This window comes from Coregonus lavaretus (genome assembly GCF_964263955.1).
Source record: "Coregonus lavaretus genome assembly, chromosome: 1".
NCBI classification, from domain to species: domain Eukaryota; kingdom Metazoa; phylum Chordata; class Actinopteri; order Salmoniformes; family Salmonidae; genus Coregonus; species Coregonus lavaretus.
Genome location: NC_139988.1, coordinates 19,327,409 through 19,352,524, shown reverse-complemented (window position 1 = coordinate 19,352,524; position 25,116 = coordinate 19,327,409). Strand labels below are relative to the sequence as shown.

At 42.9% G+C, this 25,116-nt stretch overlaps 1 protein-coding gene across 2 annotated transcripts in view; it reads right to left on the bottom strand.

Moving 5' to 3' along the window:
* The window catches only part of LOC311107615 (disks large homolog 5-like), a 104,562-nt gene extending 81,395 nt beyond the window's left edge, over positions 1–23,167 (bottom strand). For both annotated transcript variants that reach the window (XM_084150136.1, XM_084150137.1), the window contains exon 1: positions 22,440–23,167. In XM_084150136.1, the coding sequence (XP_084006262.1) occupies positions 22,440–22,740 (301 nt within the window). In that variant the 5' untranslated portion in view covers positions 22,741–23,167. The remainder of the gene's footprint in view (positions 1–22,439) is intronic.
* Between the last annotated feature and the right edge of the window lie 1,949 nt (positions 23,168–25,116).

Sequence of the window (25,116 nt, the reverse complement as noted above, 5' to 3'; positions counted from 1 at the left end):
ATTAGCTAGCTAAGTAAGTGAAAGTGAAAAACAAATACAATTAAATATAGCTAGCTCTCTCTCTCTGCTGCTTCTCCTTAATTTCTAAAGAAATGCGTTCAAAACTGTTAAACTACTGTCTTTCTGTCTCTTTGAGTCAACAACTCACCACATTTTATGCACTGCAGTGCTAGCTAGCTGTAGCTTATGCTTTCAGTACTAGATTCATTCTCTGATCCTTTGATTGGGTGGACAACATGTCAGTTCATGCTGCAAGGGCTCTGATAGTTTGGAGGACGTCCTCCGGAAGTCGTCATAATTACTGTGTAAGTCTATAGAAGGGGTTGAGAATCATGAGCCTCTTAGTTTTTGTATTGAAGTCAATGTACCCAGAGGAGGACGGAAAATAGCTGTTCTCCGGCTACACCATTGTGCTACCCTACAGAGGGCTGCTGAGGCTGCTGTAGACCTTCATTGCAAAACAGTGTTTTAATACATTATTTGGTGACGTAAATATATTTAGTATAGTTTTATATATTTTTATTTTTGCTGAAATTCACTCAGTAGCATGGTCCTCCCCTTCCTCATTTTTACATTTGAGTCATTTGAGTCATTTAGCAGACGCTCTTATCCAGAGCGACTTACAGTTAGTGAGTGCATACATTATTTTATTTTTTCATACAGTCCCCCCGTGGGAATCGAAGCCACAACCCTGGCGTTGCAAACGCCATGCTCTACCAACTGAGCTACATCCCTGCCGGCCATTCCCTCCCCTACCCTGGACGATGCTGGCCCAATTGTGCGCCGCCCCATGGGTCTCCCGGTCGCGGACGGCTCCTCTGAGGAGCTTCCACTGGTTCAGGTGGACAGAACGTGACAAATACGATTTACTAGAAACATTATTGAGATAAACGCCCCTACCAAAAAAATATGTTTCTGTACTGAATTTATTAATGCAATATTAAATCAAAATCAGTTTATTGGTCACGTGCACAGATTTGCAGATGTTATCGCAGGTGTAGCGAAATGCTTGTGTTTCTAGCTCCAACAGTGCTGTAATAATACCTAGCTATCCAAAACAATACGCGCATTATCCAAAACGTAAAAACAAAGAAATTAAGACATATCAAAACAAGTGAGTCCAGAATATAAATATATATACAATACACAGTATAATGGTGTGTATAGACATGGTCAGTATATGAATAGAAAATGTGTGTACAGCATTAGTTATGTAGGACGAGCCATGACTAGAATACAGTATATACATATCAAGTGGGTAAAACAGTATGTAAACATTATTAAAGTGACCAGTGTTCAATTGCCTTCAGAAGTGCCTTCAGAAAGTATTCACACCCCTTGACTTTTTCCACATTTTGTTGTGTTACAGCCTGAATTTAAAATTGATTAAAACTCGAAGTGGAATTATGTTTTTCAAAATGTTTACAAATTAATTAAAAATGAAAAGCTGAGTCAATAACTATTCAACGCCTTCGTTATGGCAAGCCTAAAGTTCAGGAGTAAAAATTCACATAATAAGCTGCATGGACTCTGTGTGCAATAATAGTGTTGAACATGATTTTTGAATGACTACCTCATCTCTGTACCCCACACATACAATTATGTAAGGTCCCTCAGTCGAGCAGTGAATTTCAAACACAGATTCAACCACAAAGACCAGGGAGGTTTTCCAATGGCTCGCAAAGAAGGGCACCTATTGATAGATGGGTAAAAAAAATAAAAAGCAGACATTGAATATCCCTTTTAGCATGGTGAAGTTATTAATTACACTTTGGATGGTGTATTAATACACCCAGACACTACAAAGATACAGGCGTCCTTGATACAGGCATCCTTCCTAACTCAGTTGCCGGAGAGGAAGGAAACCACTCAGGGATTTCACCATGAAATAAAACAGTTGCAGAGTTTAATGGCTGTGGTAGGAGAAAACTGAGGATGGATCAACAACATTGTAGTTACTCCACAAAATGTACCTAAATGACAGAGTGAAAAGAAGGAAGTCTGTACAGAATACAAATATCCAAAACATGCATCCTGTTTGCAACAAGGCACTAAAGTAATGCTGCAAAAACTGTGGCAAAGCAATTAACTTTTTGTCCTGAATACAAATTGTTATTTTTGGGGCAAATCCAATAAAATACATTACTGAGTACCACTCTCCATATTTTCAAGCATAGTGGAGGCTGCATCATGTTATGGATATGCTCGTTAAAAAAAAAAACAGGGGAGTTTTTCAGGATACAAATGAAACGGATGGAGCTAAGCACAGGCAAAATCCTAGAGGAAAACCTGGTTCAGTCTGCTTTCCACCAGACACTGGAAGATTAATTAACCTTTCAGCAAGACAATAACCTAAAACACAAGGCCAAATGTACACTGGAGTTGCTTACCAAGAAGACAGTGAATGTTCCTGAGTGGCCGAGTTACAGTTTTGACTTAAATCTACTTGAAAATCTATGGCAAGACCTGAAAATGGTTGTCTAGCAATGATCAGCAACCAATTTGACAGAGCTTGAAGAATTTAGAAAATAATAAATGGGCAAATGTTAAACAATCCAGGTGTGGAAAGCTCTTAAGAGACTTGCCCAGAAAGACTCACAGCTGTAATCGCTGTCATAGGTGCTTCTACAAAGTATTCACTCAGGGGTGTGAATACTTATGTAAATGAGATATTTCTCTATTTCATTTTCAATAAATTTGCACACAAAAAATCTAAAAACATGTTTTACTTGGGGGAAAAATGATTTAATCCATGTTGAATTCAGGCTGTGGCACAACAAAATCTGGAATAAGTCAAGGGGTACGAATACTATCTGAAGGCAGTGTACATAAGGCAGCAGTCTAAGGTGCAGGGTAGAGTACCGGGTGGTAGCCTGCTAGTAACAGTGACTAAAGTTCAGGGCAGGGTACTGGGCGGAGGCCAGCTAGTGGTGACTGTTTAACAGTCTGATGGCCTGGAGATAGAAGCTGTTTTTCAGTCTCTCGGTCCCAGCTTTGATGCACAGGTACTGTCCCCTCCTTCTAGATGGTAGCGGGGTGAACAGGCAGTGGCTCGGGTGGCTGAGGTCTTTGATGATCTTCTTGGCCTTCCTGTGACACCGAATGCTGTAGATGTCTTGGAGGGCAGGCAGTGTGCCCCCGATGATGCGTTGGGCTGACCACACCACCCTCTGGAGAGCCCTGCGGTTGAGGACGGTGCAATTGCCGTACCAGGAGGTGATACAGCCCGACAGGATGCTCTCAACAGTGCTCTGTAGAAGTTTGTGAGGGTCTTAGCGGCCAAGCCGACATGGCCCCTAAGAAGAAGGCGCTGTTGTGCCTTCTTCACCACACTGTCTGTGTGGCTGGACCATTTCAGGTCGTCAGTGATGTGCACGCCAAGGAACTTGAAGCTTTTGACCCTCTCCATTGCGGCCCCATCGATGTGGATGGGGGGCGTGCTCTCTCTGCCGTCTCCTGTAGTCCACGATCAGCTCCTTCGTTTTTGTTGACTTTGAGGGAGTGGTTCTTTTCCTGGCACCACTCCACCAGAGCTCTCACCTCCTCCCTGTAGGCTGTGTCGTCATTGTTGGTAACCAGGCCTACCACTGTTGTGTAGTCTGTAAACTTGAAGAATGAGTTGGAGACATGCGTGAGAGTACAGGAGGGGGCTGAGCACGCACCCCTGTGGGGCCCCCGTGTTGAGGATCAGCGTGGCGGAGGTGTTGTTGCCTACCTTCACCATTAGGGGTCAGCCCATCAGGAAGTCCAGGACCCAGTTGCACAGGGAGGGGTTCAGACACAGGGCCCTGAGCTTAATGATGAGCTTGTAGGGCACTTTGATGAGCTTGAAGGCTGAGCTGTAGTTGATGAACAGAATTCTTACTTAGGTATTTATCTTGTCCAGTTGGGATAGGGCAGTGTGCAGTGCAATGGAGACTGCGTCGTCCGTGGATCTGTTGGGGCGGTATGTGAAATGTAGTGGGTCTAGGGTGACAGGTTGTCAGGTTAGGTGGAGATGATACTGTCCTTAACTCTCAAAGCACTTCATGATGACAGAAGAAGAAGAAGCTACGGGGCGATAGTCATTTAGTTCAGTTACCTTCGCTTTCTTGGGTACAGGAACAATGGCCAGCATCTTGAATCAAGTGGGGACAACAGACTGGGATATGGAGAAATTGAATATGTCCACCATATGTAATGTGTTAATATTAACACATTCTCCTACAGTAATAAAAGTCAACCAAATATAAAGCCCTCTTGGGATATGTAGCTCAGTTGGTAGAGCATGGCGCTTGCAACGCCAGGGTTGTGGGTTCGATTCCCACGGGGGGCCAGTATGAAAAATGTATGCACTCACTAACTGTAAGTCGCTCTGGATAAGAGCATCTGCAAAATGACAAAAAAAAAAATATGTGAAATAATGTCCCACTATCCCCTAATTTGAAAAGCCTAAATATAGCCTAGTAATAATAACAAAACATTTGAACAAGATGTCCCCTGAGAGTTGACTTGGTAATGAATGTTTGTTTTGTAACACTAAAAGGGGTGGATCTGGGATGGAGTGACAGAGGCATGGAGGAGATCAAGAAATAAAAGGAGTGTAGGACAAAATGCAGGGCATAAGGACAGAGACAGCTGGCTAAGTCTCAAATGGCACCCTATTCCCTATATAGTGCACTACTTTTGACTATGGCTATACACACACACACAGTCACTGAGCCACTATTCTCTCCAAGCAAATGCTGTTCCATTCTGCCTCGTAGAAGAAATTGAGCACAAATGGAAAAACTTAAATAAAAATACACCACTGCTCGCTGGTGTTTAGAGTAAGTGAAACAGAACACAGGGAAGACAAGCCACACACACACACACACACACACACACACACACACAATACAAGCAGCCGGGAGAAAGGCATCACACACCCAAGTCTCTAATATGCTGCAGCAAAGTAATTTAGAGCTCCTCCAGAGAAACAGAGCGTTCAGCACAGACAGCGCCGGAGAACTAAACAGCGCCGGAGAAGATGGCTGCCGTTTTACAGCCCTCTAACCATTTGTACTATTATGTGTGTTTTTCCGCGTTATTTGTAATTTAATTTGTACATAATGTTTCTGCCATCGTCTCTTATAACCAAAAAGAGCTTCTGGATATCAGGACAGCGATTACTCACCTCGTATTGGACGAAGATTTTTTCTTCAACGAGGCGGCCGCGAAGGATATCATGCAGACACCCGACAAGGCCCAAATCCCCGTCATTCGCGTGAGGAAGAGACGGAGATATCGTGGACGTAGATCGGGGTGCCTTGTAAGGATCCGACGGCGAGCGAGTAAACTGCCTCTTCCATCAATCCTATTAGCCAATCTTCAATCAATGGATAACAAATTGGATGACCTAAGATTACGGTTATCCTACCAACGGGACATTAAAAACTGTAATATCCTATGTTTCACCGAGTCGTGGCTGAACGACGACAATGATAACATACAGCTAGCGGGCTATACGCTACATCGGCAGGATAGAACGGCTGACTCCGGAAAGACAAGGGGTGGCGGTCTGTGTATATTTGTAAACAACAGCTGGTGCACAAAATCAAATACTAAGGAAGTCTCGAGGTTTTGCTCGCCTGAGGTAGAGTATCTTATGATAAGCTGTAGACCACACTATTTACCAAGAGAGTTTTCATCTATATTTTTCATAGCTGTCTATTTACCACCACAAACCAATGCTGGCATTAAGATTGCACTGAATGAGTTGTACAAGGCCATAAATCAACAGGAAAACACTCATCCAGATGCAGCGCTCCTAGTGGACGGGGACTTTAATGCAGGGAAACTTAAATCCGTTCTACCTAATTTCTACCAGCATGTTAAATGTGCAACCAGAGGGAAAAAAACTCTAGACCACCTTTACTCCACACACAGAGACGCATACAAAGCTCTCCCTCGCCCTCCATTTGGCAAATCTGACCATAAGCAAATCTGACCATAAGCAAAAACTAAAGCAGGAAGCACCAGTGACTCGGTTAATAAAAAAGTGGTCAGATGACGCAGATGCTAAGCTACAGGACTGTTTTGCTAGCACAGACTGGAACATGTTCCGGGATTCTTCAGACAGCATTGAGGAGTACACCACATCAGTCACTGGCTTCATCAATAAGTGCATCGATGATGTCGTCCCCACAGTGACCGTACGTACATACCCCAACCAGAAGCCATGGATTACAGGAAACATCCGCACTGAGCTAAAGGGTAGAGCTGCCGCCTTCAAGGAACGGGACTCTAACCCGGACGCTTATAAGAAATCCCGCTGTGCCCTCCGACGAACCATCAAACAGGCAAAGAGTCAATACAGGGCTAAGATTGAATCGTACTACACTGGCTCTGACGCTCGTCGGATGTGGCAGGGCTTGAAAACTATTACAGACTACAAAAGGGAAGCACAGCCGCGAGCTGCCCAGTGACACAAGCCTACCAGACGAGCTAAACCACTTCTATGCTCGCTTCGAGGCAAGCAACACTGAAGCATGCATGAGAGCACCAGCTGTTCCGGATGACTATGTGATCACGCTCTCCGTAGCCGATGTGAGTAAGACTTTTAAGCAAGTCAACATTCACAAGGCCGCAGGGCCAGACGGATTACCAGGACGTGTACTCCGAGCATGTGCTGACCAACTGGCAAGTGTCTTCACTGACATTTTCAACATGTCCCTGACTGAGTCTGTAATACCAACATGTTTCAAGCAGACCACCATAGTCCCCGTGCCCAAGGACTCTAAGATAACCTGCCTAAATGACTACCGACCCGTAGCACTGACGTCTGTAGCCATGAAGTGCTTTGAAAGGCTGGTCATGGCTCACATCAACAGCATTATCCCAGAAACCCTAGACCCACTCCAATTTGCATACCGCCCCAACAGATCCACAGATGATGCAATCTCTACTGCACTCCACACTGCCCTTTCCCACCTGGACAAGAGGAACACCTACGTGAGAATGCTATTCATTGACTACAGCTCAGCATTCAACACCGTAGTGCCCTCTAAGCTCATCACTAAGCTAAGGATCCTGGGACTAAACACCTCCCTCTGCAACTGGATCCTGGACTTCCTGACGGGCCGCCCCCAGGTGGTAAGGGTAGGTAACAACACATCTGCCACACTGATCCTCAACACGGGAGCCCCTCAGGGGTGCGTGCTCAGTCCCCTCCTGTACTCTCTGTTCACCCATGACTGCATGGCCAGGCACGACTCCAACACCATCATTAAGTTTGCAGACGACACAACAGTGGTAGGCCTGATCACCGACAACGATGAGACAGCCTATAGGGAGGAGGTCAGAGACCTGGCCGTGTGGTGCCAGGACAACAACCTCTCCCTCAACGTGACCAAGACAAAGGAGATGATTGTGGACTACAGGAAAAAAAAGAGGACTGAGCACGCCCCCATTCTCATCGACGGGGCTGTAGTGGAACAGGTTGAGAGCTTCAAGTTCCTTGGTGTCCACATCACCAACGAACTATCATGGTCCAAACACACCAAGACAGTCGTAAAGAGGGCACGACAAAGCCTATTCCCCCTCAGGAGACTGAAAAGATTTGGCATGGGTCCTCAGATCCTCAAAAAATTATACAGCTGCACCATCGAGAGCATCCTGACTGGTTGCATCACCGCCTGGTATGGCAACTGCTTGGCCTCCGACCGCAAGGCACTACAGAGGGTAGTGCGTACGGCCCAGTACATCACTGGGGCCAAGCTTCCTGCCATCCAGGACCTCTATACCAGGCGGTGTCAGAGGAAGGCCCTCAAAATTGTCAAAGACTCCAGCCACCCTAGTCATAGACTGTTCTCCCTGCTACCGCACGGCAAGCGGTACCGGAGTGCCAAGTCTAGGTCCAAAAGACTTCTCAACAGCTTTTACCCCCAAGCCATAAGACTCCTGAACAGCTAATCATGGCTACCCGGACTATTTGCACTGCCCCCCCACCCCATCCTTTTTACGCTGCTGCTACTCTGTTAATTATTTATGCATAGTCACTTTAACTCTACCCACATGTACATATTACTTCAACTATCTCAACTAGCCGGTGCCCCCGCACATTGACTCTGCACCGGTACCCCCCTGTATATATAGCCTCCCTACTGTTATTTTATTTTACTTCTGCTCTTTTTTTCTCTACACTTTTTTAGTTGTTGTTTTATTTTTACTTTTTTGTTAAAATAAATGCACTGTTGGTTAAGGGCTGTAAGTAAGCATTTCACTGTAATGTCTGCACCTGTTATATTCGGCGCATGTGACCAATAACATTTGATTTGATTTGATTTGACAAAAGGTTGCATCTGCCAGTGCCATGCCCTGGAGCTACCGTTATATAAAAAGGTATAGAATGTCTCAATTTATTAACAAGAAAACAACGTTGGGCTCTTGAACGAAACCCCCAAACAGATAAGAGCTGCTAACTCAATCTATTAAGTACTGGTAGCAAGTCTAACATACTTATCAACGTCGTCTCAGTTCATATCGTCTCTCCCCTGTCAAATGCATGTTACCATAATTGTCATCACTATTGTTGACTACTGTATATTTGCTAAACCTTTCAACCCAATGTGTGATATTCCCTTAGGTAACATTAACAGCTCAAGTGCTCTCTCTCTCTCTCTCTCTCTCTCATCTAGCTCACGCCCTGTGGGATGCAGCCTGACTTCAGTCTATAGAGACAACAGAACAGAGCAGTAAGGCGGATGTGCTGACGGTGCAGTATTGAAAGCCTGTCTGCTTTCCTGGCTATACAGTGTTAATTTCCTCAAAAAAATAGTTATGAAAATATTAGTCAAACACCTATTTCGCCACGCTACTCTCCCGGTGGAACAAGCTCCCGGTAGAAAAAGGGGGGACGTTTGGAGCCACTTTACTTATCATGGTCGAATGCAACGTTTCCACGGGAGAAGACAGCATTTGCACCCACAAATTGACAGGGAAAAATCCTACCAACCTCAAGAGGCATCATTCAGTTAATAACAGATTAATAATGCTAGCTAGTTAGCTTGCTGCAACCTATCAGACCACTACTTATGACAAAACTTTGATTACAATATAGCTACAGTATGCTCCAGACTGAGACCCTTTGACTTGGCTGTGCGAGGTACATTTTGATTGGTCGCATCAGTGCGAGTTTCACTCAAAAGTTTCAAAACTTCCTATCTTTTGGCTGCTAATATCATTAATTGGTCAAAAAGTGCATTAGCCTCATGATTCCTGTAATGAAAGTGTCTGCCCAGCCCCTGGGCCTGTTTCGCTGGGGCCTGCTGCTGACTGGGATGAGCGAGCCACTTGATGTGCGCTCCGGGACAGAAAAAAAGGCTTCTGATTGTATAACATTTCCAAATCCAATTGTGGGAAATACATAGCTTTGGAAGCAACTACTGTTGTACTCAGCTTTCTGTGGGTATATATTTTTATTTGGCATCTCTTAATTTTGAGCTTAATAGCAACTATTTTACAACCAAGATATTTGATATGGCTTTAAGATATGATGCGTGAAATTGTCCATCGGCCATAGCAAAAAAATTTATAGGACATTACATTTACTGTTAGATTAATACATGACTACTAGCAGTGGGTATTATATTTAGTTTTAGCAATCTAGATTTCACTTCCTCATGTGGTGAATTAGCACCAATAATGTGTCTATGATATTAGTGCTCATAAAGATGTAGGCAAATTAATCTCTATTGAACAACAAAATTCAGAAAATTCTGGAGCCCTATTTTAACTCTATAATATAACAACAATAACATTGTCAACTCAAAATTCATGACAATCACTGGATTAGGTTGCACATCAAAATATCTTGAATCATGCATTCCTGCTTAGACATGTTAGATGAAACAACTTATTTATTGAATAGTCTACCATCTCAGTATTCTATTACACAGTCTAAAGCACTGTGAATGACTTCATAAGGTGATTACAATCATTTTCTATTGCGTGACACTGCAGAAAAAAAATTGGTGCGATCAAATCATGGGCTTGTGACACCAACTGAAAAAGTTAGTGGCACCAGTCTGGAGAATTGTCAAGGGGTGTGATTTTTAATCTGCTGCAGAGTAATGTGTTCTTCTGCCAATTTGGCTGCTGGGAAGAGAATCATGCGATACGATGTTATGCTGAAAAATATGTTGGTAGGACAAGGCTACAGTGCCTTAAGAAAGTATTCACAACCTTTTACTTTTTCCACATTTTGTTGTGTTACAGACTGAATAAAAAAAATAAAAAATTGAGATTTCTGGTCACTGGCCTACACACAATACCCCATAATGTCAAATTGGAATAATGTTTTTCAAAATGTTTACTAATTAATTAAAAATGAAAAGTTGAAATGTATTGAGTCAATAAGTATTCAACCCCTTTGTTATGGCAAGCCTAAATAAGTTCAGGAGTAAACATTTGCTTAACAAGTTACATAATAAGTTGCATGGACTCGCTCTGAGTGCAATAATAGTGTTGAACATGATTTTTGAAAGGACTACCTCATCTCTGTACCTCACACATACAATTATCTGTAAGGTCCCTCAGTCGAGCAGTGAATTTCAAACACAGATTCAACCACAAAGACCAGGGAGATTTTCCAATGCCTCGCAAAGAAGGGCACCTATCGGTAGATGGGTCAAAATAAAATAAAAAGCAGGCACTGAATATCCCTTTGAGCATGGTGAAGTTATTAAATACACTTTGGATGGTGTATCAATTCACCCAGTCACTACAATGATACAGGCGTCCTTCCTAACTCATTTGCCGGAGAGGAATGAAACTGCTCCGGGATTTCACCATGAGGCCAATGGTGACTTTAAAACAGAGTTTAATTGCTGTGATAGGAGAAAACTGAGGATGGCTCAACAACATTGTAGTTACTCCACAATCCTAACCTAAATGACAGAGTGAAAAGAAGGAAGCTTGTACAGAATAAACATATTCCCAAACATGCATCCTGTTTGCAATAAGGCACTAAAACAAAGCTGCGAAAAATGTGGCAAAGAAATTCACTTTGGTCCTGAATAGAAAGCGTTATGTTTGGTGCAAATCCAACACAACACATCACTGAGTACCACTCTTTATATTTTCAAGCATGGTGATGGCTGCATCATGTTATGGGTCTGCCTCACATCAGTAATAACACGTTTTTCAGGATATAAATTAATGGATTTGAGCTAAGCACAGGCAAAATCCTAGAGGAAAACCTGGTTCAGTCAGCTTTCCAACAGACACTGGGAGACAAATTCACCTTTCGGCAGGACAATAACCTAAAACACAAGGTCAAATATACACTGGAGTTGCTTACCAAGATACATTGAATGTTCCTGAGTGACCTAGTTACAGTTTTGACTTAACTCTGCTTGAAAATCTATGGCAAGTCTTGAAAATGTCTGTCTAGCAATGATCAACAACCAACTTGACAGAGCTTGAAGAATCTATCCGTGTAGCCATTTTGATAGCTATTTAGTTAGCTATTTAGCATGCGGATAGAAACTGTTCAGGAGCCTGTTGGTGTCAGACTTGATGCACAGGTACCGCTTGACTTCTTCATGACTGTGCACGTGTGGACCATTTTAAGTTCTTAGTGATTTGGACACCGATTTCGACCCGCTGGACTGCAGCCCCTTCGATGTGGATAGAGTTGATGTGTGCCATAACTAGCCTCTCAAAGCACGTCATGATTACAGATGTGAGTGCTACAGGGAGGTAGTCATTGTGGCATGAAGCCTTAGAGTTCTTGGGAACAGGAATGATGGTGGTCATCTTAAAAAGTGAGGATTACAGACTGGGACAAGGAGAGGTTGAAAATTACCGTGAATATACAGTACCTGCCAGCTGTTCTGTGCATGCTGTGAGAAAGATCCCTGGAATACCAGCGGGCCCCGCAGCCTTGCGTGTATTGACCTGATTAAAGAATTGACTCACGTCGGCCTCGGAGAGTGAGATCACCCAATCTTCTGGGTTGATGGTGGCCCTCACACCCGGCACGATGTTGTTATTGTCAAAGCGTACATAAAATGCATTGAGTTCGTCTGGCAGAGAGGCATCGTTGGGCAGATCACAGTTGGGTCTTCCTTTGTAATCCGTAACGGACTGTAGCCCCTGCCACATGCTGCGGGCGTCAGAGCCTGTGTAATATGATTCCACCTTATTTCTATATTGTCCTTTTGCTCGTTTGATGACTGCGGAGTTCATAGCGGGACTTCTTGTACTTGTTCCCGTCCACAGCCGTAGCCTCAGGGTTGTCGATAGCCCTGTGTGTGGTAGCCCTATCCTTTAGTTTAGCACCAACCTCAGTGTTAATCCAGGACTTTTGATTGGGGAAGCAGCGAACCTTAATTGTGGGGCCAACATTGCCGATGCATTTCCTAATGAAGCCAGTGACGGAGGTGGTTAGCTAGTCGATGTTATCGAAACATACTCCAATCAGTGATAGCAAATCTGTCCTGTAGCATAATCTCTGATTCTGGAGACCATTTCTCAATGGAGAGAGTCACGGGTAATTCCTGTTTGAGCTTCTGCTTGTAAACAGGAAGCATAAGTACGGAGTCATGATCTGATTTGCCGAATGGCGGACAAGGGAGGGCCTTGTATGCTTGCTTGTGGGTAGAATATCAATGTCTAGGACTTGATCGCCCCTAGTGGTGAGGGAGACGTGTTGATGGAAGTTGGGCATCACGTGTCTTAAAGACGCAGAAATAAAATCGCCGGCAACCAGGAAAGCAGCCTCTGGATGGACGCTTTCCTGCATGGTTATAGCCTTGTACAGTTAAAGATGCAATATGCAGAAATCGCTATGCCATTTCCTGGTTGCTAAAATTCTAATAGTTCGCCTAATTTCAGTTTATGTGAAACAAAATGAAGCAGTCATTGTGTAGAGGATCATTGTACCATCTAACCAGCTGTGAAATATACTTTCCATAACCAAAAATATTGTATATTCAGCAGTTTGATGCTGTTGTACAAAACCTAAAGTAAAAGACGCAGAAATGAAACTTCAGAACGGGAAACATAGAAATAGCACACATAGAACAAATCTACCACTTCTTAGCGTGATAAAGGAGCCAGATGGGATGGCTACCGTTTTACGGGCTCCTAACCAATTGTGCTGTTCTGTGTGTTTTTTGTACATAATGTTTCTGCCACTGTCTCTTATGACCGAAAAGAGCTTCTGGACATCAGGACAGCGATTACTCACCTCGGACTGGACAAAGATTTTTTCTTTAATGAATCGGAGGCAAAAGATTTACAGCTCCTCCTGGACCAGGCCCAAATCCCTGTCATCCGCATGAAGAGGAGACGCCGATACAGAGGCAGCAGATCCGGGTGCTTGGTGAGAATTCGTCGGCGAGTGGACAATCCGCCTTTACCATCCGTCCTACTGGCGAACGTGCAATCACTGGAGAATAAACTGGATGAGCTCAGTTCGAGACTATCCTACCAACGGGACATTAAAAACTGTAATATCTTATGTTTCACCGAGTCATGGCTGAAAGAGGGCATGGATAATATACAGTTGGCTGGGTTTTCCATGCATCAGCAAGACAGAACAGCAACCTCCGGTAAGATGAGGGGTGGTGGTCTGTGTCTATTTGTCAATAACAGCTAGCGCACAATCTCTAATATTAAGGAAGTCTCTAGGTTTTGCTTGCCTGAGGTAGAGTACCTCATGATAAGCAGTAGATCACACTATTTACCAAGAGAGATTTCATCTATCTTGATGTGAGTAAGACCTTTAAACAGGTCAACAATCACAAGGCCGCAGGGCCAGATGGATTACCAGGATGCGTACTCAGAGCATGCTCTGATCAACTGGCAAGTGTCTTCACTGACATTTTCAACCTCTCCCTGACCAAGTCTGTAATACCTACATGTTTCAAGCAGACCACCATAGTCCCTGTGCCCAAGAACGCCAAGGTAACCTGCCTAAATGACTACCGCCCCGTAGCACTCACGTCTGTAGCCATGATTGCTTTGAGAGGCTGGTCATGGCTCATATCAACACCATTATCCCAAAAACCCTAGACCCACTACAATTCGCATACCGCCCCAACAGATCCACAAATTATGCAATCTCTATTGCGCTCCACACTGCCCTTTCCCACCTGGACAAAAGGAACATCTATGTGAGAATGCTGTTCATTGACTACAGCACAGCGTTCAACACCATAGTGCCCTCAAAGCTCATCACTAAGCAAAGGACCCTGGGACTAAACACCTCCCTCTGCAACTGGATCCTGGACTTCCTGACGGGCCGACCCCAGGTGGTAAGGATAGGCAACAACACATCTGCCACGCTGATACTCAACACGGGGGCCCCTCAGGGGTGCATGTTTAGTCCCCTCCTGTACTCCCTGTTCACCCACGACTGCGTGGCCATGCACGACTCCAACACCATCATTAAGTTTACCGACGACAATGGTGGTAGGCCTGATCACCGACAACGATGAGACAGCCTAAAGGGAGGAGGTCAGAGACCTGGCAGTGTGGTGCCAGGACAACAACCTCTCCCTCAACGTGAGCAAGACAAAGGATCTGATCGTGGACTATAGGAAAAGGAGGGCAAGCACGCCCCCATTCACGCGGGTCAAGAGCTTCAATTTCCTTGGTGTCCACATCACTAACAAACTATCATGGTCCACACACACAAAGGCAGTCGTGAAAAGGGCACGACAATGCCTATTCCCCCTCAGGAGACTGAAAAGATTTGGCATGGGTCCTCAGATCCTCAAAAAATTATAAAGCAGCACCATCGAAAGCACCCTGACTGGTTGCATCACCGCTTGGTATGGCAATTGTTCAGTATCCGACCGCAAGGCGCTACAGAGGGTAGTGTGTACGGCCCAATAAATCACTGGGGCCAAGCTTCTTACCATCCAGGACCTCTATACCAGGCGGTGTCAGAGGAAGGCCCTAATAATTGTCAAAGACTCCAGCCACCCAAGTCATAGACTGTTCTCTCTGCTACCGCAAGGCAAGTGGTACCGGAGTGCCAAGTCTAGGTCCAAAAGGCTCCTTAACAGCTTCTACCCCCAAGCAATAAGACTGCTAAAGAGTTAATCAAATGGCTACCCAGACTATTTGCATTGACACCATTTTTTACGCTGCTGCTACTTGCTGTTTATTATTTATGCATAGTCACTTTACCCCTACCTACATGTACATATTACCTCAATTACCTCGACTAACCTGTACCCCCACACATTGACTCTGTACCAGTACCCCCTGTATCTAGCCTCATTATTGTTATTTTATGGTGTAACTTTTTTTTAACTTAAGTATATAAAAAAAATTAAGCAAATGTTTTTTAAAAAGTAAGTACGAAAATAAAGTAAGCATTTCACGGTAAGGTCTACACCTGTTGTATTCGGCGCATGTGACAAATAACATTTGATTTGATTTTGATTCAACAGGAATACAATATCTATAACTCACATTTCTATGTGAATTTGGTTGGGTTGCCCAAAAAGTTAGACATTGTAGCTTTTATTTTTCTTGTCTTGAGGTGGAATGTATACAACAGTCACGATAACAGTTGAAAACTCCCTCGGGAGGTAAAAGGGTCGGCATTTGACCATTAGGTATTCCAAGACAGGTGAACAATGGGTCGACACTTCCACCGCGCTTGAGTCAGCACACCAGTTGTTCATGATGAAGAGGCAAACCCTTCCCTCCCTTGATTTCCATGTTTCAGAAAAGCAGAGAATATTGCAGTTTCGAGAGTCCCGTTTCTAGCAAATCCGTGATTGGAGGTCATCCATCTTATTATCAAGTGACTGAACATTGGCAGTAGAATGTAGGGAAGAGGTGGCCGGTTCTCCCTACGCCTTAATCTCACCAGGATCCCCCCTCTCTTGCCTCTGTAATGTCTGCGTTTCCTCTTGGGTAGCCCAAAAATTGAGTCGGAATTACAGAAACAGCCCAGGGCAGATGAGTCGAAGTCGAAGCCGGAATTGAGGTAAGTAACTGGTGATCTGATGTTCAAAAGTTATTGTCAGTTGTAAGAAATGATAGGGGATACATTGAGAAAATAAAGTAAAAATAAACTACAAAAGATTCACAAAATAGCAAAGTTGGGTCGGAGCTTGTGAAACGCAGCCATCCAGTACAGCGACATCTTTCATTTCTGAAGGCACTGAATGTATGTTTATGCACATGGAAGTCAGTGATTTACAGTATGTTTACGATAGGTTAATGAGGCAATAACTATGTGATGTGACTCAAACGTGACCAAAATTAAAGGTAATTTAGTTTACTAAAATGGTCCATTGTTTTAGTCATTTTGACAATCACTAGACTAAATAATTATTCAAATGACAAAAATTTGAATAAGACTTAATTATATTTTAGTCAAAATGACTAAGACTAGACAAAATCTAAAAAAAGATTGCCAAAATTAACACTGTGGCTATAACAAACCACTGTTGTACCCTCCAAGGACAGGGTCCTGTTCATCAGGACACACAATGTTTAAAAATGTTTTGCAATGGAACATGAAAATGTGCTTTTCTATTGGAAAAGCCCAGGTGTACCCTCCCTGTTCCAGTCTGTTTTTGTTCCGTTTGGCACGTAATGCACAGGTCCCGAAAGGCCTGTGGAGGAGTGACTGAGTGGAGGAACCAGTCTGCCCAGTAGTGTTGGGAAGAACCCACCAGCTCTCTGTCTCGCACACGTTCTCTCTCTCAATCTCCCCCTCTCTCTCGCTCGCTTCACTCCCACCCACTCTCTACCTCCCTCTCTCCCTCTGCCCATTGTGACCTGTGTGAACTGCTCATCAGCCTGGTGGTGTAGGATTACAGGGAATACATCCCAAATGGCACCCTATTCCCTATACAGTGCACTATTTCCGACCAGGGCACATAGGACTGTGGTCGAAAGTATTGCACTATATAGGAAATGGGGTGCCATTTGGGACGGACAAGAGTGTGGTTTCTAATGGGCTCCTATGGGTACATGGATTAAATATAAGGCTTCAGACAGACAGCGGCATTGCAGGGGATGAGATACTTTATAGTAGCCATTTTAACAGCCATAGGCCTACTGTTACAATTCAGTGACAATGTCTGCGCTAAATTTGAGTGGCATGATGGAAATTACATAAGCGGCATCAAAAGCATTGTCTATTTATTATACAAAATAACTAGTGTTTCTGTTTGAAACAATGCGGGCTGAATAAATGAATTCATAATTGATATCTTACCGGGAGGAATCACTGGAAACTATGACATGCTACTCTGGCTGTGTGGAGGAGAAACATGCAAATTATTATTTGAAATGCAAAGAAGAGCCTTTGCAGATGCTCAGAAAAAGGCAAGTGCCAACGAATACATTAACACTAGCCGCAACTACATAATGTTTGGTTCAACTCACACGCAGACCACACCAGCAAAGTTGTGTGTGCCGAGTGTTGCAAAATAAATGCACACATACAGTACATGTTATTCCATCCTTTCACCCACACCACTCGTGCACGTGAAGAAGCGTCTGTGTAGCCAAGCGCTAAACTTGGTTCTATTAGAGACACTTGACGCACTGCAAGTCCCGCCTCCCCCATTTACTCATTGGTTTTTAGGAGCATACAACCCCACATGGGTATTTGAAAGATGAACGAGGAGAGAAAAATCATAAATAACTAACCAAAAACTCTGAGAGCATAATTTTGAGGTAATATGAATTTAACATGAATTACTCTCCCATTTTCAAAGTAATGTCCCCCTGTCCTTCAATTTTCCTAAATAAGTCTATTCAATACACTGTCGTCGTTAGAATTTCGATATCATAGATTTTCTGTTATAAGCATAAAAGACTGTAAAATCACCAGGAAATTAGCTCTGTGATTTTTATTTAGGAAATCTGTTCCCAAGTATTCCCACGCATAAATAGAGAGGCATATGTGATCGTATCCCAATGTAATCAAGGTTTGAAATAATTTTGTTTTTCTCAAAATCTGTTTGGGGTTTCTTGCTGTCAATTTGCAGTGTACAAATTATTTACAGTGCATTCAGAAAGTATTCATACCCCTTGACTTATTCCACATTTTGTTGTGTTACAGCCTGAATTCAAAATATATTAAATATATTAATTTTCTCACCCATCTACCTCATAATGACAAAGTGAAAACATGTTTATATTAATGTTAGCAAATGTATTGAAAATGAAATACAGAAATATCTAATTTCTATTAGTATTCACACCTCTGAGTCAATACTTTGTAGAAGCACTGTTGGCAGCGATTACAGCTGTGAGTCTTTCTGGGTAACTCTCTAAGAACTTTCCACACCTGGAATGTGCAACATTTGCCGATTATTATTTTCAAAATTCTTCAAGCTCTGTCAAATTGGTTGTTGATCATTGCTAGACAACCATTTTCAGGTCTTGCCATAGAATTTCAAGTAGATTTAAGTCAAAACTGTAACTCGGCCACTCACGAACATTCACTGTCTTCTTGGTAAGCAACTCCAGTGTAAATTTGGCCTTGTGTTTTAGGTTATTGTCCTGCTGAAAGTTGATTTCATCTCCCTGTGTCTAGTGGACCAAAAAAACAGGCTGAACCAGGTTTTCCTCTAGGATTTCAGTTTATTTTTCTTCCTGAAAAACTCCCCAGTCCTTAATGCTTACAAGCATACCCATAACATAATGCAGCCACCACTATGCTTGAAAATATGGAGAGTGGTATTCAGCAATGTGTTGTATTGAACACTTTGTATTCAGGAAAAATTGCTCCGCCACATTTTTTACAGTATTACTTTAGTGCCTTGTTGCAAACAGGATGCATTTATTTATTTATTTTATTATTTTTGCATGTTTTGGAATATGTTTATTCTGTACAGGCTTCCTTCTTATCACTCTGTCAATTAGGTTAGTATTGTGGAGTAACTACAATGTTGTTGATACATCCTCAGTTCTCGTATCACAGCCATTAAACTCTGTAACTGTTTTAAAGTCACCATTGGCCTCATGGTGAAATCCCTGAGTGGTTTCCTTCCCTGGTCTTTGTGGTTGAATCTGTGTTTGAAATTCACTGCTTGACTAAGGGACCTTACAGATAATTGTATGTGTGGGGTACAGAGATGAGGTAGTCATTCAAAAATCATGTTAAACACTATTATTGCACACAGAGTGAGTCCATGCAACTTATTATGTGACTTGTTAAGCACATTTTTACTCCTGAACTTATTTAGGCTTGTCATAAAGGGGTTGGATACTTACTGACTCAAGACATGGGCGGCAGGTAGCTTAGTGGTTAAGAGCGTTGTGCCAGTACCCAAAAGGTCGCTGGTTCTAATCCCTGAGCCGACTAGGTGAAAAATCTGTCGATGTGCCCTTGAGCAAGGCACTTAACGCTAATTGCTCCTGTAAGTTGCTCTGGATAAGAGCGTCTGCTAAATAACTAAAATGTAAATGTATTTCAGCTTTTTAGTTTTTATTAATTTGTAATCAAATTGAAAAACATAAATCCACTTTGACATTATGAGGTATTGTGTGTAGGCCAGTGACAACAAATCTTAATTTAATCAATTTTAGGCTGTAACACAACAAAATGTGGAAAAAGTCAAGGTGTGTGTATACTTTCTGAAGGCACTATATAACTATGTTCCAGCCCACCGACCATCCGCTCAAGGAAAAATTGGCCCATGACTGAATGTAATTAGGGACCCCTGGCCTACAATAACATAAACTACTGAAAATGGTTGTGTTTTTTTTTTATTCTAATGGTAGGCCTACCTAAAACCTTCATAAAATGTTTTGCAATAGTATATATATTAACTGATTTTATTAGCTCAGAACGGGATTGTTAGATGCCCAGCTTCTCTAGTGTTAATAGTCGGAGTAGAGAAACATGATTTTGTATGATGGTCAAAATTCTACAAAGATCCAGTAAAACAAAAAGGATCATATGCATTTCAGGTAAAATAACAACCCAATGTTCATCTCCCACCAAATTAATATAGTTGGTTTTAATATTTTAACCTGCGCGTCATGGTCGTGTCTGGTGTGGATGGACAAAATCAACACGAGGAGGCACGCGCATGGCCGGCGTAGTCAGCATGTCAAACTTGAGTTTTGTTCAACTCACTAAAACCCTCACTAAAATGTGTCTAGATTATTATAAAATGTGTCTTATGAAATGCAGCGGTTAAACGCTATGAATATGGCTGCGTTTACACAGGCAACCCAATTCTGATCTTTTTCCACTAATTCGTCTTTTGACCAATCACATCAGCTCTTTTGCCAATGATTGGGCATAATATCAGAATTGGGCTGCCTGTGTAAACGCAGCCTATACATCTTTAATTAACTACTTCAGAGGAAGGTTATATTGACACCTTTTGAAATGAAGCTCCATTATCATAATATTGAGCTGAAGCAGGTTGGCCTACATTGACTGCTAATGCTGCCTACATTAGCATTTTAAACATAACAGCTAAAATATGCTCAATATAATTTCCCCAGCTTCAGGATTTTGCAGTGTGTGTGTGTGTGTGTGTGTGTGTGTGGGGGGGGGGGGGCTAATTTCATGTGAGGTTCAAAGGAAACAATGGCACGGGGGGAGGGGGGGGGGGGGGGGGGGGGGGGTAAATAAGTCCTAGAATAGATAGAGAGAGCAGCCGCACTGGAGGCTGTGAGGTGATATGCTGCTAACGAACATCTTCTCCTCTTAAGAACATTGGCAGATTAAAGTTATAGAGTAGGTGGCCCTACTCTATATAGACCTAGTAATAGTGCAGGTATAACAGAGTTAGGAACGTGCAGTAAACTCACTCCACAGCTAGTTTGTATTGGATTATTTTGTATAGCTCAATTGGTTGGTACATTGTCAAGGGGGTGGTCACGTGTGTTTGCAAGCAGAGGATCACTAGTTCGGAGCCCGGGATGGGACAGGGACAGTGGAGGAAGCTATACTGTTTAGCAGCACACATTAAATATGTGGATAAGGAGGAATAACCTGGTCGCAGATCTGTTTGTCTTCTTGCCAACCCCATTACTGTCATTGAGTATGTTTACATGCACAGTAATAATTTGATATTAAACTGATTATGGCAGTAGGCAAGATTATGCAATAGTCATGTAAACGCCTTACTCTGCTATCTTAAATCGGCGTAAGATCAAAATCTAAGTAAGCATACGCCGATTAAAACACCTGCTTTTCTGAGCAATCTTTAGAATTATTAGGACATGTAAACACATTAAACAGCGTTCCAGCAGTGTATTTGATCTGCGCATGTGCTACCACCAGCCGAGCGAGCCTCCCTCTTTAGAGCGAGGGAAGTGAGTTTGTAACAACTCATTGTATGCGTCTTAGAAGTAGTTTTCATATACAAACTTTATAGGTCTGAACTCAGAATCAAATATGCTTCCCCAAAATAACATGGTCGTTGTGGTAGAACGTTTGTTTTGATTGGCAAGTTTCTGCATTTATCAGAGCCATCATGTGTCCATGAAAAAACAGGATTATTAGGGAAATCGTTATTGCAAAGCATGTAAATGTTTTCATTAAATTATTATACTATCTGACTATCCACAATAATTGCATTATTGTGTGCATGGAACCGTACTCATTGTCAAGCCAAACATGACAATTCCATAAGGATTTGACAAGAGAGCAGAAACTGACTGGTACCCAGGTTAAAGAAAGGGGTGGAATAACTATATTTTGGGGTATCATCTACAAGTGCCAGTATTAGACTGTGAGGTCTCAGACTCTGACTATAGCTTTCTTACGGAATACTGTATGCTCTAAATGCTACTATGAAAGATGTTAATCCAGTTGACCTTCTCTTTTTTTAATCCAGTTTTAACACGGAAAGCAGTGCAAAGTTGAGCATACATTGCTATCACCTTATAACACAGTCACAGTAATGGAGGTGCAAACTCTCATTCAGTTGGCTTTGACGTTTAACATATATACAACTATTGATTGTATTTCATTAAGAGCATGGCCACTCTCACTAGCACACCATTGATTCTTTTAGTATTTTTAATTCCATTAACTACTTTCGCTAACAGCAATGGGGGGTAAGGTGTTAAACCTATGTGTGAGTGTAAAATCACTGTCTCTCTCTCGCTCCAAATATAGAATTTAACCCAAAGTCCCTCCAAACTCTTTGTCCTACTATCCTTTATGTTGTCATATTGTTCATATCAGCAAAGCTGGAGATATAAATTAGGTTGGAATGCAGAAAACACACACACACAATCAAATATTAAAGTGGACCACCAGATGTGGCAGATGTCCATAATGAACGTGGGACTGAGACCACACATGGGGCAGAGTGACGTCAAGTTGTTTACATCAACTTGTGATCGTCTTGGTTATCTCAACAACTGCATTTGACAGACTTCTGACGCATATTTAGGTTATTCACAATATGCGAATATAATGAAATTCTTTGACATTTGATTTGAGCATTGTAATTTCTCACCAGATGAATGATCTACGGGTCCAACGCCGTTCATTAAAAGTGCAGAATTCAGGTGAGGGTGCGTCTTTTCTAGGGCAGCGCAAAGGTCTTGGAAATGGTCTCTCTCTTTGCTTATCAAGATTTTCAGTAGAAGGACCACTTTCTCCGAGTTGGACGAGCAGTTGTGACCCAGTTCATAACGTTCCGATTGGGTGAGGGTACCAGTTTGAGACAACACCTCCACGACCCGATCTGCATGTGTTATTGACTCCAGTAAGTTCTGGTAGCATTTATCTAACAACTCTTTGTGCTTAGACTCCATCTCTCTCAACTCGCTGCTATTTGCACGACACCGCGTTGCCTACGTTTTATCAGCTGACCACTTCAAGATCTCTATACAGTTCAGCCGTAACTCTTTCTGGATGGGTCACTTCTTGGAAGAGTTGAGTCGTAGTCCCGCAATTGTATTGCATAGCCAAGTTGTGTCGCTTTTCATCCCAAATAGAAAGAAGAGTAGACACAAGTAGCCATATTTGTTGCCCAGGGCTGTTGACTGGTGCGCTAAGAAAAAGGGTTACATTTTACCACAGCGTTCAAGATCCAACTTTTCCTCCGTTTTCGTGACTATTTAGGCTACGTCTGAAGTGGTCCGCTTCGTATATCCATTAAATCCGATCTTTCTAAGTCGAGTTCGACCGACATGCTGAAAGTAGTACAACTCTTCAAGAGCCTTTGCCCAGAACTGCAACCTCCGCCATGACTCGAGCGCAGCAGCTGTAGTTCTCCTGCCAATCATATTTTAGTGCAATGGCCAAGTGGGCGGGGCTTTTCACAGACGCACCTGGCTTAAAAGTTTACATTAAAAGGTATAAAAATATTACAGTGAATTGATAGGGACCACAGTTTGGGATAAAATAGACCCAAAAAACAATAGCAATATTGAATTATCCCCGTTATTTCCTGTCCTTGTCTGCTGCATGGAGGATCTTTGTAGTGAAACATATTCAGTAGGCCTATTGCATTATATAATTTCTCATGGCAAATATTCCTGTGATGTAATGTATACCTATTTCTAAACCTCAGCACGATTATTAGGTTATCAGTTTGTACTCCTCTTTGGGTCCCAAAAGGCACCTTATTACCTGTATAATGCACTAATTAAGGACCAGAGCCCCTAATGCACTATATAGGGAATAGGGTGCCATTTAGGATCTGCTCCTATTTGGATTGTGCCCTGGTTGACATATCTGCACTATAAGCTTTCTTCTGCTCTACATAGTCGAATCCTTCTAACATCATCTAAAAGAAGGATTCAGTGACTGGAGGCAGAAGTCACATCTGCCATGGAGACGAGAAGGTCTTGAGAAAAACGAGATTGAGGGAGGAGCATGAGATGAGGAGAGGAGGCAAATGCTGGGAGATGAGGTCAATGGCCTATCCCACACACACACACACACACACACACACACACACACACACACACACACACACACACACACACACACACACACACACACACACACACACACACACACACACATACACACACACACATACACATACACATACACATACACAAACACACTGAAGGGGACTGAAGCATCCCATCAACTCATGGTATAGATACAATTGGATACAATAGGATTTTATTGTAATATATCAAAAGGCTTTACTTTTTTAGTTCATCAGACGTAGCATGATTGAAAGGGTAGGGTATACATGCCAAAATCCAGGATTAAATGGGTGAGTTTCACTGCATCGTGATATCTGGTATCTCATTATGTGTTATTCTTCTAATCCTTAATTTTTAATGGAGGATTGAGAGTTAAACAGGGATTAATTACTACACTGCTCAAAAAAATAAAGGGAACACTAAAATAACACATTCTAGATCTGAATGAATGAAATAATCTTATTAAATACTTTTTTCTTTACATAGTTGAATGTGCTGATAACAAAATCACACAAAAAATTATCAATGGAAATCAAATGTATCAACCCATGGAGGTCTGGATTTGGAGTCACCCTCAAAATTAAAGTGGAAAACCACACTACAGGCTGATCCAACTTTGATGTAATGTCCTTAAAACAAGTCAAAATTAGGCTCAGTAGTGTGTGTGGCCTCCATGTGCCTGTATGACCTCCCTACAAGGCCTGGGCATGCTCCTGATGAGGTGGCGGATGGTCTCCTGAGGGATCTCCTCCCAGACCTGGACTAAAGCATCCGCCAACTCCTGGACAGTCTGTGGTGCAACGTGGCGTTGGTGGATGGAGCGAGACATGATGTCCCAGATGTGCTCAATTGGATTCAGTTCTGGGGAACGGGCGGGCCAGTCCATAGCATCAATGCCTTCCTCTTGCAGGAACTGCTGACACACTCCAGCCACATGAGGTCTAGCATTGTCTTGCATTAGGAGGAACCCAGGGCCAACCGCACCAGCATATGGTCTCACAAGGGGTCTGAGGAGCTCATCTCGGTACCTAATGGCAGTCAGGCTACCTCTGGCGAGCACATGGAGGGCTGTGCGGCCCCCCAAAGAAATGCCACCCCACACCATGACTGACCCACCGCCAAACCGGTCATGCTGGAGGATGTTGCAGGCAGCAGAACGTTCTCCATGGCGTCTCCAGACTCTGTCACGTCTGTCACGTGCTCAGTGTGAACCAGCTTTCATCTGTGAAGAGCACAGGGCGCCAG